This window comes from Euprymna scolopes, chromosome 5 (assembly GCF_053919585.1).
Source record: "Euprymna scolopes isolate OS-2025 chromosome 5, ASM5391958v1, whole genome shotgun sequence".
In the NCBI taxonomy this organism is placed as follows: Eukaryota; Metazoa; Mollusca; class Cephalopoda; order Sepiida; family Sepiolidae; genus Euprymna; species Euprymna scolopes.
Window position 1 is genome coordinate 133,696,452 of NC_136486.1, and position 17,055 is coordinate 133,713,506.

At 36.8% G+C, this 17,055-nt stretch overlaps 1 protein-coding gene across 1 annotated transcript in view; it reads right to left on the reverse strand.

The window, feature by feature from the left end:
• LOC145276982 (phosphopantothenoylcysteine decarboxylase-like) overlaps positions 1–17,055 on the reverse strand; it is a 48,464-nt gene that overhangs the window by 15,045 nt on the left and 16,364 nt on the right. The window contains exon 4 of the mRNA XM_080128547.1: positions 5,635–5,803. Coding sequence (XP_079984673.1) covers positions 5,635–5,803 — 169 coding nt within the window. The remainder of the gene's footprint in view (positions 1–5,634; positions 5,804–17,055) is intronic.

The window sequence follows — 17,055 nt, forward strand, 5'->3', positions numbered from 1 at the left end:
TATCTACGTGACTACGGTTTTGCACGTATTTTAGAAGGAGTGAAATTATTTTAAAGAAAATACCTTATTTTACGAGACAAGGAATTTGGGAATCTCCTACAAAGAAGAAAACCCGGTAAAGAAAAAAATCCAGACAAGCGACGCGGTCTTGCTTCTGAAATCCATCTGTGTGTCTACGGTTTGCATGCAAACATGGAGGGAGAGAAAATTCTAAAAGGACTTTAAACAAAAAAAAAAAAGAAAAAGCACGAGCCTGACTGGCTTTCAATTTGTGAGTACGCTTCTAAAATTTGTTTCATATGCGAGTGTGATTAGGAGATACTATTTTTTAATCTTATTGTATTTGTTCATGGATGCGACATCTTCTTTATAAGAACCAGGGCTATTTTTTTTCATAATATGTTACTTTGGTGTTTCATAAGTTTATTGTGAATAAAATCTCTTCTTCATTTCAAAGCAAGACCTTTATATTTTATTCTTTACCCCCCTCCCCTCTTTTGTTTCATGCTGGCTTTTTTTTTTTTCATGTTAGTTACTTTAGCAGCGAGTTTATCTGGAAGCAAGATAAAATTCCGACAATATAAAAGGCACTATGTCTGTATGTCTGTCTGCTCCCATATTTTAAAACTATCTCTTTCGAAACTAAAAGGTTAAAAAGGAGTCAAAATTGAAAAAAAAAAAAAAAAAAATTGATATACATTTTTTACATTCATGTTGATTTATTTTCAATCAGTTCATATGCATGTTACGTTAGTACAGTGGTAACGTCACCAGCTTTGAATGCCACAGTTTTGCTTTCGGTTTCGATTCTAGCTGATGGCACCCAAATACTTTTTTTACTTGTGAAATTACGACTCTATAATGATATATATGAAATCTGGACAAGTTAAAATATCATTATAAAGCATATTTTAGGACCGGGCAAAGCCATGTGCTCCCCTCCCCACCCTCGTTAGTTAAAAGTAATTTGTATGAAAAATTGGGTAAAATCGCATTTTTCTTAGACGTTATGAGGTAGACGGTAGAAGTCTAAAGGCAGGGGAGATAACTCTGAAAGGAATATTTTAGATTACTTGTGTCATGGCTGCAATATTTTTTGTCTATTAGGTACCTCCAACGTCCGCTAGTTTTAACCCCTCCCCATATGTAACACGATGTAACTAATTTATTATCAACCTAACTTTTTTATCATTCAAAAGAAGAAGCTTCAAATAAACTGCTAATATTTTTAATTTTTTTACAACATACAAAAATGAAAATGTGAGATTAAAATCGTGTTTACATTATTGACACTTTAAAACAACATTCCTATGTAGTGACGTTTTTGAAGCCGTAAACATACCCATGTTTTAAAAATCTAGCAAAGATCAAATAATAGTCATATTTTCCTGAAATATGTATATATATATATATATATATATATATATATATATATATATATATATATATATATATATATAAAATCCTGTTAATTATTTCCCTCATCTAAAAGTTGAAATAAAATTGGACATAAAATCGATATTAATATGTTAAAAAAAAAACACTTTTTCTTGATAATTTTTTTTCTTCGTAATATGGTTATTTGAATTATAACAAAAAAAGAGAATTTAAAAAAATTATTATTTTTTAAAGAGTTTTAAATGATATTAAATTCCAATATTTCGCGATATGAAGTTTAAATAAAGATTTTTTTTTATAACAGGTTTCCAATATTTAAAAAAATATATTCATATAATAGAATACAGGACTCTTGATATAATAAAAATCCAAAATCGACCTAAAAGAATTAAATTTTGACTTGATTATTTAAATTGATAGAAGGTGAACTTTATTTTTTGTACCTTTTTCCAAAAAAGCATGAAGCCTTTTAGCAACATTATCTTTATATACATAAGTGTCGACAGAAAACATTAAAATGAATTTTAGTAACTCTCGTCTGTGTAGTTCGTTAAAAAGATCTATTTATTTGTTTCACAATGTAAATATGAAAATCCGATAGCAAATAAACGTTACTTCCATTAACCATTATAGTGCTAATGCCCATCCATAGAAATTGACAGAAAATAGTAAACACATGAAACAATGACGCTGCTGTTATTGAGTAAAACACTGACATTTTACACAAAGCTATGGAGGTGCTTATTGTCTATAGTGATACTTTATTTTTTACTGAAAACACAATAGTAGCTGTTCTACTTGATGAATTTTCGTAATTTTTGCATATATTACTATTTCCGACATGACAATTAAGTACATAATATTGTTTTTGCTTAAAACGATATATTTAAAAAAATCGATTTGTCGATTATAGCTAAACATACACCAAAATCTCATAGGTTATTCCCCTTGGCTGGAAGATGTCATTCTGCTATTATAACATTGTATGAAAACCACAACACATGTATTCTTTATAAAACCTTTATTAACGATATACCAATCTCTTCTTTTTCAAATATCTTCTCACTTACTACAATTTTATTAACTAACAAAACCAAAATGGTCAGACTACTGCGCCCAGAAAGATTTGACATTGAACCTTCTGCTTCAAACTCAGAAAAACTATATAAGCCCTGGAAACTATCTTTCAGAAACTACTTAACTTTTATCAACAACGATGAAATTGAAAACAATCCCCAAAACTTTTTTACATCATTTCACCTACAGTCGACAAGATAATGAGCGATGTCACGGACTACAACAGTGCGATAGAGGCCCTTGAGACTGCTTATATTAAACCAACAAACGTTGTGTATAATTGACACCAACTATTTACAAACAAACAGCAACCGACACAAACTATTGATGCTTTCATACAACAGGTGGAAATATTCGCAAAGTTGTGTAATTTTCAAGCCATACTGCAAAAAAAAATTTAAAAAACACTACATTAGAAACATTTTTATCAGTGGCATCTCCTCCTCCTCCTCCTCCTCCTCCTCCTCCTCCTCAAGTCAACAACACTTGCTCAAGAAACCCTTCCTCATACTGGAAGAAACCTATGCAATGACCAGATCACTGGAACAAGGAGGAAAACATTTGAAAAGCTACGAAAACAACCATAACATAGCTGCTACTGTAATTCCTTTGGAAGACACCTACAGCGTCTATAAAGGAAAATGCTCAACCTAAAAGAGTTTGTTTCTTCCGTGGGAACTTGCGGCACACATGATTGTTATGCCTAGCACACAATGCTAGTGTAGGAAATGTAAAAAAAAAAAAAATAGACATTGGGCTAATGTATGTAAATCTTCCTCATCTAGTGCTGCTGTATTATACAACCCTGACTCGCCCTGCCTAGTCTCAACTGACTAAGGACATAAGCAAAAGACAGTACATTCACTAAATGTAAAATAAATGGACATATTGTGAATGTAATAAGAGATTCTGGTACCGTGGAAACATTTATCAATAAAAAATACTGCCAAAAGACTGAAGCTCGTTAATATACCTAAAAAAAAAAATATATATATATATAGGTTTGGCAGAACCTAACCAACATGCCAAAATTAATGGCGAAACCATTGTAGACATTGCATAAAGAATTTATCCATCCTGGCATGACTTTAGAAGTGAATGATCTCTTTATTGACAAATATCAGGAAAGACATCCTAAAAAGTACAAAAGAGTAATTCTGAAATTCAATGATCCTTGGGATGAACTCATTATTTTCCATCTATAAACATTCCTCCCCCTCCTCTCTTTTCTCAACTTTCCCCACATACAACTCCTATTGCCACCAAACCACACCGTTACACTATTGCTGACAACAAATTCATAATGGACGAAACTGCTTGGATGTTGAGAGAAGACATAACAGAGCCCTTTTTGTCTCCTTGGCAAGCTCAAGTTCTGGTGACCTCTAACGAAAATCACAAAAAAGAATGGCCATTGACTACAGTGATACCATAAATAGATTTACGGAACTGGATACCTATCCTATGCCTAATATCAGTAAAATGATTGATGACTGTGCAGTATAGCATACTTAAAACACTCAACAAGTAAGTGTATTCCAAACATGTATTGATGACATTACAGATAAGGAACACCTAACAGATACTTTTGTGTATATAGTCAACATTATGTGGAAGAAATCCAAAAGAGCATGAGCACAATCTTTAAAGATTCTATGATGTAATGAAAAGATATAACATCACACTGAATGAAAGCAAGATCATCATTTTGGCTGCTACAATCACTCTACTTGGATACACTATACAAAACAACCAAATTGCTCCCGACTACTAAAGACTGAGAGACCACTTCTTAAAATGCCACTACCTCTAAATCTCATGCCTCAAAAACGAGTAGTTGGCATGTTTTCGTACTATAGCAAATTTATTCAAAACTTCTCCGACAAAATACTCTTGTTCAACCACAGCAAGGAATTTCCACTGCTTCCATTTGTCAAACTCTTTTCAGGTATTTAAAAATGACTTAAAGACATTACCCTAATGACAGTTTACCCTGATAAAGAATTTGAAGTAGAGACAAAAGCAAGTAATTACTGCATAGCTGCTACACTAAATCAGCGAGGTCAACCCATTGCATTCGTTTCACGGATGCTGAACCCGAACAAAATTAAACACCATGCTGTCAAAAAGGAAGCAGTTGCGATTATCAAAGCTCTTCGAAAGTGGTGTCATTTCCTACTTGACAGACATTTCAAAGTCATTAGGGATTAAAAGAGCATCAGTTTTATGTTCAAACACAGTAGAAAATCTAAAATTAAAAATGACAAAATATGTTGTTGGCGTATTGAACTGGCACAGTTCAAATTCAGTATCATCTACCATCCAGGAACAGAAAATGCAGCTGCTGACACATTCTCTTGCATCTCAGCTCCCACTCACACCCTGCAAGACCATCATTATTTGAATATTCAATTATGCCATCCTGATGTTATACAGCTCTGCCATTTTATCAGACTAAGGAATGTCCAATTCTCTTTAGACCAAATAAAATGCATAACCAACTCCTGCTACCCCTGCCAGTATTTGAAGCCCAAATTTGTTAGTAGTAACAAGGGGACACTCATAAAGACCATACTATCTTTCCAGCGATTGAACTCATTACCAACTTCTTTACATGGTAACAAATACTTACTATAATAGATTAGTATTCTCGCTTTCCCCTTGCTTTTCCCCATAAGAACATGACAACCAAAACAGTCATCCAGCTGTTTTCATTTTTTTTGTATGCCTGATATGATGCATACTGACCGTGCTACTGACTTTTTTGTGGAAGAATTTAGAAACTTCTTACATGGAAAATGCTAACTCTAAAACAAGTAGATACAACCCTGAAGATAATGAACAGGTTGAGAAACTTAATGGCACTTTATGGAAGGTTATTCAAATAACTTTACACTCTAGCGACATAAAACTGTCCTGTTCTGGTATTAGGCTTCAACTTTTCTGTTTTCGATCAATGAAGGAGAAATCTTTCTCAACTGGGACAATTTTTATTTTCGTCACATCCAGAGTGCTCCTTTTTGAGGACTTGGTCATCCTCCCACGCCCCTACTACATAAACTGATGTTAAACTTTAACCTTGTGAGAAGGCAAATAAATCAAAACCCTCAATCTGTCAAAATGTCACCAAATCATAAAAAATCTGTCATATTTCCTTACCAATATCGTTACAAGCCAATTTTTTGACAACAGATGGAATCTCGATGAATCCGAAGCCAGTTAAAGTATCAATATGCTTTTTCGTAAAGACATGTTCCCACATTAAGTTGTTCATGGCAGTAGCAAAAAGGAGAGGACGCTTCATGTCCCAGGCACGCACAACAAGAGTCTGAGAGGAAAGAAAAAAAAGCTTTTAATCAAACAAAACTTTAATACAATGTAGAATAAAGATTTAACAGCTGTCATGTGTGGGAACATGATGAGAATTAGCAGCGAACCGGATGTTAACGCACCCACCATGATAGTCAAAATGAAAAATCGTCTTTTGCATATGGCTCCACGCATCGCTTCCGCTTGGGAAGAAAAAAAATAAGATAACCACAAAATAATTATTGACCAATGGCAGAGCTTCGCGCCTAAAATAAACACCTCAAATATCACAGTTGCTGGGAGCCAGTTTGCCACTATAAAACAAGGGTTTTTAGAGAACCAGGAGAGAGGAGGAGAAAGACGACGAAGACGCCGGGCTGCTAGAGCTGATGAAAGAAGTCCATCGATTTCCAGTTACAAGTCAGGACACGCATCACCGACAGCAGGATGACCAGCCTAACCTGACCCTCTCCATCGTCTAAAAGATAAGTTACATTTTACAAACATTCATTCCTTGTCAATTCATACATACCTACAAACAGTTTACGAACATTCATTCCTTTGTTAAAATCACATTCCATCCTACGAACACTTTGCCTCTCCTAATACAAATTGTTGGTAGTAAATAAAATCGGTTCTCAACCTTCAATATTCGTCTGTCTTTATATGGAGTCAGAATCTACACACTTCCAACGTTATTCATTTCATAGATTCGTTGTTGTGGCCTCTATGGCATCCTTAACCACCCGTTAACTCCTTTTTTTATAAATACCGAGGCCATACATGCGAGAACATCTTTTCGTCTTAAAATATGAAGACATTACAATTTCTTACACAAAATAATATAATCAACCAAAAATATTAAGTAATCATACATAATGAAAATATTTATTAATATAATTAAATAATATAATAATACTTGAAATATTATGATGTATAAAATATAATACAAAAATAAATATAAATAATATAGGAATTAGACGTTAGCGAGCCTGTCTCTGCTTTATTGTTATTTTCATCGCAAGTGATTGCCTGAGCTTCAATCTATGCCCCCCCCCTCGCCAAACTTTCACGAAAAAAGCTTGTCTAGTCAAAACCAATATCAATAATTTCTCACTCGTTATCTGTGCCTAAACCTAAACGTAAATTCCATGAACAAAGCTTCTTTCTTAGAACTGCACGCCTGTGGAACTCTCTTCCGTTTGCCTGCTTTCCAGCTGACTATGATATGATCATCTTCAAGTTCAACGTAAATAAGTTCTTGATTAACCGTCCCCTTAAGTAATCCAATTTACAAAATGTCCACTACTTATGATTACTACACTATAATCCCATTGACTAATGTATACCCATTAAACCTTATCCTCGAGTGGCCTCAGACCTTGAAAAGTGGTGACTCCTTTGTAAAAAATAAAAAAAATATTGCTTTAATATTAGGAAATTAAAATATCCTTTTAAGCGTTTCTGGAGACTTTTAAAATATAACTGAAAAAAGTATTCTGTTTGTGTTGGTTCCAGAAGGTTAAAAAAAAACCTAAGTGTTCTAAATTATTGGATTCTGGAACATTCTCCACAAGCGCATACTCTTCTATAAATAGAAGAGTACCTATTTACAATGACTCCCCACGGGACAGAGTTAGACACCAGGGTCGTTTTTTAACGTGGAGAAAAGGTACAAAAATAAAAATTGTCTCAGTTGTGAAGGATTTCTCCTCCACCGAAAGAGAACAAGAAATAGAAGTGCAGCATCTGGAGAACAGATACTACACTTTGATCGTATTTATTTGCTCCCCCACCGAGCAAATTAGGCACAAGGCCGATTTTTAATGTGAGGAGTGAAGGGAGGGGGAAGGGGAAAAGGGGACCAGCTCCCGAGAGGTGGGAAATGGGAGCTGGTTAAAGGTTAGGCATGTGGGGTTGCCCCCCAGATCTGGTCTTTGCTAGTCATAGCTTGCAGTATCTGCCGGAACAGATGGTATTTATTTGCTCCCCCACCGAGCAAATTAGGCACAAGGCCGATTTTTAAAGTGAGGAGTGAAGGGGAAATGGGGACCAACTCCCCGGGGAGTAGGGGAGCTGGATAGTGACAATTGGTATGAAGGGTTGCCCCTACATTGACCAAGGTCTTATATTTGGAGTTGCCCCCACATATGGTCTTTGCTTGCAGTATCTGCCGGAACAGATGGTATTTATTTGCTCCCCCACCGAGCAAATTAGGCACAAGGCCGATTTTTAATGTGAGGAGTGAAGGGGAAATGGGGACCAACTCCCCGGGGAGTAGGGGAGCTGGATAGTGACAATTGGTATGAAGGGTTGCCCCTACATTGACCAAGGTCTTATATGTGGGGTCGCCCCCACATATGGTCTTTGCTTGCAGCATCTGCCGGAACAGATGGTATTTATTTGCTCCCCCACCGAGCAAATTAGGCACAAGGCCGATTTTTAATGTGAGGAGTGAAGGGAGGGGGAAGGGGAAAAGGGGACCAGCTCCCGAGAGGTGGGAAATGGGAGCTGGTTAAAGGTCAGGCATGTGGGGTTGCCCCCACATCTGGTCTTTGCTAGTCATAGCTAGTCATAGCTTGCAGTATCTGCCGGAACAGATGGTATTTATTTACTCCCCCACTGAGCAAATTAGGCACAAGGCCGTTTTTAATGTGAGGTAAAAACCAGCTCCCCTAAAAGGGGTCACTCTGGTTACCAAAAATAATAATTGTCCCAGTATAGAGGGTTTCCCCTCCATTGACTGGTACAAATTATCTTAAGTGCAGTATCTGCCGGAACAGATGGTATTTATTTGCTCCCCCACTGAGCAAATTAGGCACAAGGCCGTTTTTAATGTGAGGTAAAAACCAGCTCCCCTAAAAGTAGGCAAAAAGGGGGCACTCTGGTTACCAAAAATAATAATTGTCCCAGTATAGAGGGTTTCCCTTCCATTGACTGGTACAAATTATCTTAAGTGCAGCATCTGCCGGAACAGATGGTATTTATTTGCTCCCCCACTGAGCAAATTAGGCACAAGGCCGTTTTTAATGTGAGGTAAAAACCAGCTCCCCTAAAAGGGGTCACTCTGGTTACCAAAAATAATAATTGTCCCAGTATAGAGGGTTTCCCCTCCATTGACTGGTACAAATTATCTTAAGTGCAGTATCTGCCGGAACAGATGGTATTTATTTGCTCCCCCACTGAGCAAATTAGGCACAAGGCCGTTTTTAATGTGAGGTAAAAACCAGCTCCCCTAAAAGGGGTCACTCTGGTTACCAAAAATAATAATTGTCCCAGTATAGAGGGTTTCCCCTCCATTGACTGGTACAAACTATCTCAAGTGCAGCATCTGCCGGAACAGATGGTATTTATTTGCTCCCCCACCGAGCAAATTAGGCACAAGGCCAATTTTTAATGTGAGGAGTGAAGGGAGGGGGAAGGGAAAAAGGGGACCAGCTCCCGAGAGGTGGGAAATGGGAGCTGGTTAATGGTCAGGCATGTGGGGTTGCCCCCACATCCGGTCTTTGCTAGTCATAGCTAGTCATAGCCAGTCATAGCTTGCAGTATCTGCCGGAACAGATACTACACTTTGATCTTCGCCTGTAAAACCAGTTATTGATTCATACACCACATTGAAAGGGACATGAAGTTGGCAACCTTCTTGCTAGAATCTAACTCTGGCCAAATAACAAGAAATTAATGAAATATGGTCGTAAATAAGCATACTGAACATCAAACCTAATAAATCATTTTACAAACAAACCACAACCGACAACATCTTGGTAAATATAGATTTTTCTGAATCCTGATAAAGAAAATATATCTTTGAATGTTATTTAAGTACTTTTAACTTATGGTGTCCTGCTAGAACAAAAACCTATATTATCTCCCTTAGATCATTCTGTTTACTGTGAAATAGTTTTTGTTACATTTACTTTTGTTTGCAATAAATTTATTTTCTTTTTAACTCCATTCTGTTTCTTTTAACTCTTTTTTTTTATTTATAATATACTAGCATTTCAGCCCGATGTTGCCCGGGTGTTTGGATGTGTATGTTGAGCAAAAAAAAAAAAGTGGTAGTAGGAAGGCAGGCTTGAACCCGTACCACAAAGGAGGAAAAGAACGGGTTAAAACCTAACTTTTATGCTGTTACAACCACTGCCAAACGGGAAGCGACATTTTTTTTTAAATTAAGGCTAGACAATCTAAAGGAGAGGATAACTTTCAAAAATATCGGTGAAAAAAGTGACCTCCCCTGTAGAAAAGTGCCTAGTTGAAGAGGGAGATATTACTGTTTTTAGCCAATTTTTCGATATTTGTCGTATGAAAGGTTGAACTTTAAAACGATACTGATCTTGGTAAAATCCGTCGCCTCTATTGAAAGTTTAAGGCAGACATGCAAACAGACATACATACATACATTTATATATTGGTAACTAAAAATTTTCGACCCAAACTGATGAAAAAGCTTGCCCTATCTCTGAATACCCTTTATGTAAAATTTCAAATATTTAGACCAGAAATTGTCTGAGTAATTTGGAAGAGACCGCAGAGGTAAATTTTTTTTAACTTTGACCCCTATTATGACCCCTGAAAATTTATTGTTTTGGGCTCAAATCAAGTTATCAAGTTAGATCCATGTCCAAGAAACCTATATCTAAAATTTCAAGTGCGTAGACCCAAAATTGGAGTTTGGTAGAGTTCTCAAAGGTCAAATCGTTGAACTTTGACCCCTTAATCGCCAAAAACCGATCACATCGATTTTCCTAAATCTTAGTACCCTGTATATCAAATTTCGAGTCTGTAGACTAAAAATCAACAGAGTTATTGCGTAGGGAAATGTACACAGACACACACAGGTTCACTTTTATATATATATAGATAGAAAAACAAAAATATATACGTATAGATAAATATATATGGAAACAATTTTGTGTTTACTGCACACTTTTTACGCAAATATCATGCAAGTATAAATCATGTAGAATATTTTCATGAATATAATTACACGTAATAGTTGACTAAAGATGATCATTCCATAAGAAAAGCGAAAAAACTAATAGGAAATTAATTAAAATGAATGTTTAAAAGAATATGCAATGCAACTCTACGACCCATATACAACAATATTGTATTTTCTTTTATTGAGATTGTCGGACTGACTTCCTCATCTTGGTTGTTATAGTCACAACATTTTGGCCGTTTTGCCCTCCGGCCTTCATCAGGTGTTTTGTATTGAACTGGGGAACCGTCTGTTAGGAGTCTCGAACCCAACCCTTTATTATTATTACAGGGGTACCGTGTTTGGACTCCAGCTAGGCTCTAGGACATAGTTGCTGATTCTCTGTTTTGAATGTTACTTTTCACTGTCTTCGTTCAGAATTGAACTCAGCACCTTTGGTAACTGTAAACTTTGATACAACGTCTAGGACCACTCGGCCATATGTCACTAGGACAATTCTTAGTTGGTTTTGTTAATGTTAAACCTATGTTGTTATTCAAGGTTTTCTCTCTCTATTAGAGGTGTCCAAATTGCATTCAGCTCTATGCTTGGTTTGCTCAGTAGGTTGTTATGTCCGAGCATGTGAGCTGTTTCTTTAAGTTTTCTCACTTTCCAACGGGTCTCTCTGTTTATTATTTTTACTTCATCCCATAGGGGGGGGGCGATGGTCCCCCCTCTCCATCCAGACATGGTTGGCTATACCCGATTTTTCCGTCTCCCCTTTAGTTACCGCTTTTCGGTGTTCTTCCACCCTTACTTTAAGGGGGCGGCATGTTTCACCCTTGTAAACCTTTCTGCAACTGCATGGAATGGAGTATATGCAGTTTTTTGTCATGTTCTCCTCCATACGGGGCTTCACTCGTACCAGGTGTCGTCTGAGTGTTGACTCGTTCTTGAATACCGTCCTGATGTTGTAGGGGGCACATATTCTCTTAATCTTTTTGGAGATGCCTCATATGTATGGTAGGCAGACCGTTGGTGGTTTTTGGGTTTCATTCTTCTCTCTTATACTATTAACACGTCTGGTGGATAGTATGCTATCGGGGTAGTTGTTACAACGGAGGGTATTCTTCAACCTGACCATTTCTTGGTGGTATGTAATGGTGTTGCTACTTATTGTCTCTGCTCGATGTTGTAGGCAGCGTGCGATTCCATGTTTGATACTGTATGGGTGATGGGAGTTGAAGTTAAGGTATTGTCCGGTGAAGGTAGGCTTGCGATATACGGATGTCTTAAACCCATGCTCTGTGCATGATATGAGTATATCAAGGAAGGCCAGTTGGTTATCTTTTTTTCTCCATTGTGAACTGTATCGATGGTCTTATTGAGTTCACATGGTCTAGGAGAGCCTGGATGTCTTCCTGATGGGGCCAGAGTATAAAGGTGTCATCAACATATCTTAGCCACATGGTTGGCTTTAAGGGAGCTGAACCTAAGGCCATGTCTTTGAAGTATTCCATGTATATACTTGCCATCACTGGTGATAATAGCGAGCCCATAGCTAGCCCCTCCTCTTGTCGATATAGGTCAGTACCCATTCTGAAGTAGGTTGTTTCGATGCAGAATGTCAGCATTTCCATTAAGTTTGGCAATGGTACACATGTGCGCTCTTCTATGGAGAAGTCCGCAGCTAGTTTGTCTTGAATTACTGCTAGTGCCTCACTAGTTGGGACTTTAGTGAACAGGCTAACCACATCTAGGCTTGCTATTTGGTTTGTACTGATGGGTGCTCCCTTGATCAGTTCTGTGAAGTTGGCAGAATTCCGTGAAGTGGGCAGAACACCGAAAAGCGGTAACTAAAGGGGAGACGGAAAAATCGGGTATAGCCAACCATGTCTGGATGGAGAGGGGGGATCATCGCCCTCTATGGGATGAAATAAAAATAATAAACAGAGAGACCCACTGGAAAGTGAGAAAACTTAAAGAAACAGCTCACATGCTCGGACATAACAACCTACTGATCAAACCAAGCGTAGAGCTGAATGTAATTTGGATACCTCTAATAGAGAGAGAAAACCTTGAACAACAACATAGGTTTAACATTAACAAAAACCAACTAAGAATTGTCCTAGTGACATATGACGTTGTATCAAAGTTTACAGTTACCCAAAGGTGCTGAGTTCAATCCTGAACGAAGGCAGTGAAAAGTAACATTCAAAACAGAGAATCAGCAACTATGTCCCAGAGCCTAGCTGGAGTCCGAACACGGTACCCCCATAATAATAATAATCATTTCTTTCTGATAGGTTCATAAGAGTAGTAGTTGAGGGGCAAAAATCAGAAGCTCACAGTATTAATGCTGGTGTTTCTCAGGGGTCTATCCTGGGCCCAACTTTTTTCTTGATCTACATTAATGATCTTCCAAATCACATCCTTACATCATTTGTAGACATTTATGCTGACGATACTACCATTTATGATAGCACATCTAAGACAGTAAACGACCAAATTCTCTCTGATTCTCTCTCCTCTGATCTTGAGCACGTGGTACAATGGGGAAAGGAGTGGCTGGTTACTTTTAATGCATCTAAAACCAAGCTTCTCTCTTTACATCATCAACATTCTGATCCTCATCTGGCATCAATTGAAATGAATGGCTCTCGTCTTGAGGAGACCTCAAGTTTTGACAAGCTTCTGGGCTTGACAATTACTCCTGATCTTAAATGGAACACGTACATCAAATCTGTTGCCAGGGCTGCTTGAAAAATGGTGGGATCTTTCTATCGATCCAGTAGATATCTCACTGCTGATGCAATTCTCTATCTATATAAGAGCCAGGTACGTCCAAGGATGGAATACTGTTGCCCCATCTGGGCAGGAGCAGCTAGAAAGAACTTGTCTTGCCTTGATAGAGTTCAAAATAGACTTCGTAGCCTCGTAGGAGATGTCCTTTTCTCTTCCCTGCAACCTCTATCTCACAGAAGAGATGTTGCGAGCTTGTCTCTGATGTATCGTTATTTTCATGGAAAGTGTTTGACTGAGCTTCAGTCTATGGTCTCCCCTCCAAACTTTCACAAGAAACACTCGTCTAGCTGAAAACACTATCAATAATTCCCCCCACTCTTTATCTGTCTAAACCTAAACATAGATTCCATGAACAAAGCTTCTTTCTTAGAACTGCACGCCTGTGGAATTATCTTCCGTTTTCCTGCTTTCCAGCTGACTACAATATGGTTGTCTTCAAGTCTAACGTAAACAAGTTCTTGATGAGCTGTTCCATATAAGTTAACAAATTTACCGAATTTTCATTACTAATGATTACTATATTTTCCAATTTCTACTGTACACTCTTTAACCCTTATCCTTGAGTGGCCTCTTGGCCTTGATAATGTGGTGATGACTATGTAAAAAAAAAAAGGGTTGGGTTCGAGACTCCTAAGAGACGGTTCCCCAGTTTGATACAAAACACCTGATGAAGGCCGGAGGGCAAAATGGCCGAAACGTTGTGACTATAACAACGAAGATGAGGAAGTCAGTCTGACAATCTCAATAAATGAAAACACCTCATCTCAAAAATACAGACAATTACTATTGTATTTTCTTTTTAAATAAATAGAAAAAAATGGTTTTTAATACGAATATCAATACACGCAAAAGAGCATAGATATGTTGCAATGAATATCTCTAGTCATCATAATAACGTAACATATGTATTACAGCAGAAATTTGGAATAAAGGCTACTTCACTTTCGTGTTTGTTTTTTGTTATATTTTTGCAATTTAAAAATAAAACACACAAAGGCCTGTAAAAATTTAAATTTGATCTTCTTTTATTGATGGTGTACAATGTTTGAAAAATAGGAATAAAGCCATGAAAAAAGAAAAAAAATATTCAAGTGAATTTGATTTGAAAAATAATTCAAATATTTTTTTGGACTAAATGTAATTGGAACACCCCAATTATCTTAGCGGTGGAAATGAATGAGTTTAACACAACACTTTAGCGTTAGTTGAAGGTTAATCGAAATTAATAAATATTTTCCATTGACTTGATTTCAGATTAATATATGTATTTATTCAATCTTACAAAATATAAATACAGGTTTAATTTGACAAAAAATATTTCTTATAACCAATTATTGAAAAGGGAAATGAAGAAAAATGTGTTTGAATAATAGCCTTTAACAATGTTCACGGTTGGTTATCTGCTCCCATGGCCAGTAAAGTCTCTATTGAACTGCTCCAAAATGAAATCGTCTTCAATGACAAGCACTAGTGGTAACTTGTGTCACTTTTGATCATGACCATTGTCAGCCTCCTTTTGACTGTTATAAAATCAAATTGGCTGTCTTCAACTATCAGGCACTATTATGAGTGATTGATGATAACTGTAATTAGTGCTCTTTTAAGGTGGTTACTGTCATTTCATGAATAGTTTTTATTTGGAGGTTATATTGACGTTTATAGCTTTAATATACGCTAGATGTTACTGTATAATACTTTATTCATCAATTTATAATTTCAAATACAAATTATAAAACTGCGTTTGGTTCAGATTCTGTAGAAGGAGCCTAATTTTTATTGAAATTAAATATGTTTTTACATTAAAAGGACGTTATCTATCTATCTATCTATCTATACTCCTATAAATTCGTTTTTCAAGCCTGTGTATTGATATTCATATTAAAATCTCTTTTTCTATTTATTTAAAAAGAAAATACAATTTTCTTATGTATGGGGTGTGGAATTGCATTCACTAGTAGAAGATCTAGCTAATTTGCATATTCTTTTAAACATTCATTTCAATTAATTCCTTATTATTTTCTTCGGTTTTCTTATGGGATGATCATCTTTAGTTAACTATTATGTGTAATTATATTCATGCGGATATTCTACATGATTTATACTTGCATAATATTTGCGTAAAAAGTTTATAGTAAACACAAAATTGTTTCCATATATATTTATGTATACGTATATATTTTTTTTTAAACATTTTGCCTACCCAACTCCTCCTAGAGTTTTTGGTCTACAGACATGAAATTGCATATATAAGGTATTTGAATCTTTGCGAAACTTTATATTTGGGTTTTAGCCCGGAAAAATCTGTGCAAAAGTGTGGAAATTAAAAAGAATAAAATTTGCCAGGTGAAGGTCGAACGCCGCCATTACAAACGCATAACGTAGTCGCTATTGGTTCATGTTTTGATTTTTAGCCTCGCAGTAAATATGTCTTCATGGCCCAGTCATTGGCAGCAGAGGCAAAAATAAATCATAAGCTGAAGGTTTTGGTTTCAATTTTCGGTTGTGACGCTCGAGTCTTTATTTTTTTTTAACTTTTGAAATCATTGCTATATATTGCGTTCAATATAATCTATAATATGTATCTCACCTGTTTGTTTAAATGTATGTATATATGTGTCAGGTCATGTCATATGCTACTGGTACCATGTAACCCAGTACTACCTGCCTCATGGTCGGGTCACCGGCGACTAAACTGGTTCCCCCACCAGACTTGTTTGGTGAGAAGGGTGGCTAGTCTCCTTGAAGGATTAAAAACAAGACCTTCCAAAGGGCGAATGAACCCTTTTTCAAGGTCAACAGCCAACTAGCACCGTGTGCGTTTGTGTGTATGTATGTTTGTGTTGGGGTGGAGAGGGCTCCCGTAAACCGTGGTGAAGGCAACCTTCCTAGGAGAAACAAATCTGATTTAAAAACCATAAAGCGGGAGACCAGTACCTGTATTAAGCTGGTTTGCAGTTTAACTTGTTGCTGGCTATCTTACTCTTGCTTGTTGTTGGATCTCAACATTTTGAACTGAGAGAGAGGCTTAGCTGTCGTATAAAGCTAAGACTCTGTAACATCATCTGTGTATAGATACTTCCTCAGGCATTTGTCTATTAAAATGGTCCTGTGGCAATGGAAGTCATTTTTGGGCTCATGGACTCGTGTCTGAGGGCGTTGCACTCGTCTGACAAGACGTTGCAATCATCAAATATGTGTGTATGTTTGTCTTCCTAAAACCTTCAAGAGGCGACGGATTTACACGAGATCGGTATCGTTGTGAAGCCGACCCTTCGGACGACAAATACGGAAAAATTGGCTAAAACATTAATCACTTCACCCTCAACTGGGCGCTTTTTCGCCGATGTTTTCGAAAGCCATCCTCTCTTTTCAATTGACTAGCCTTAATTTAAACCTACATCACTTCCGGTTTGGCGATGGGCGAAACAGCAAAGACGTCACGTTTTTTTTCATGTTCTTTTCCTGATTCGAGCCTGCCTGCCTACAACCACTTCTTTTTTTTTTTTTTTTTTGCTCAACACACACATCCAAACACCTGGGCA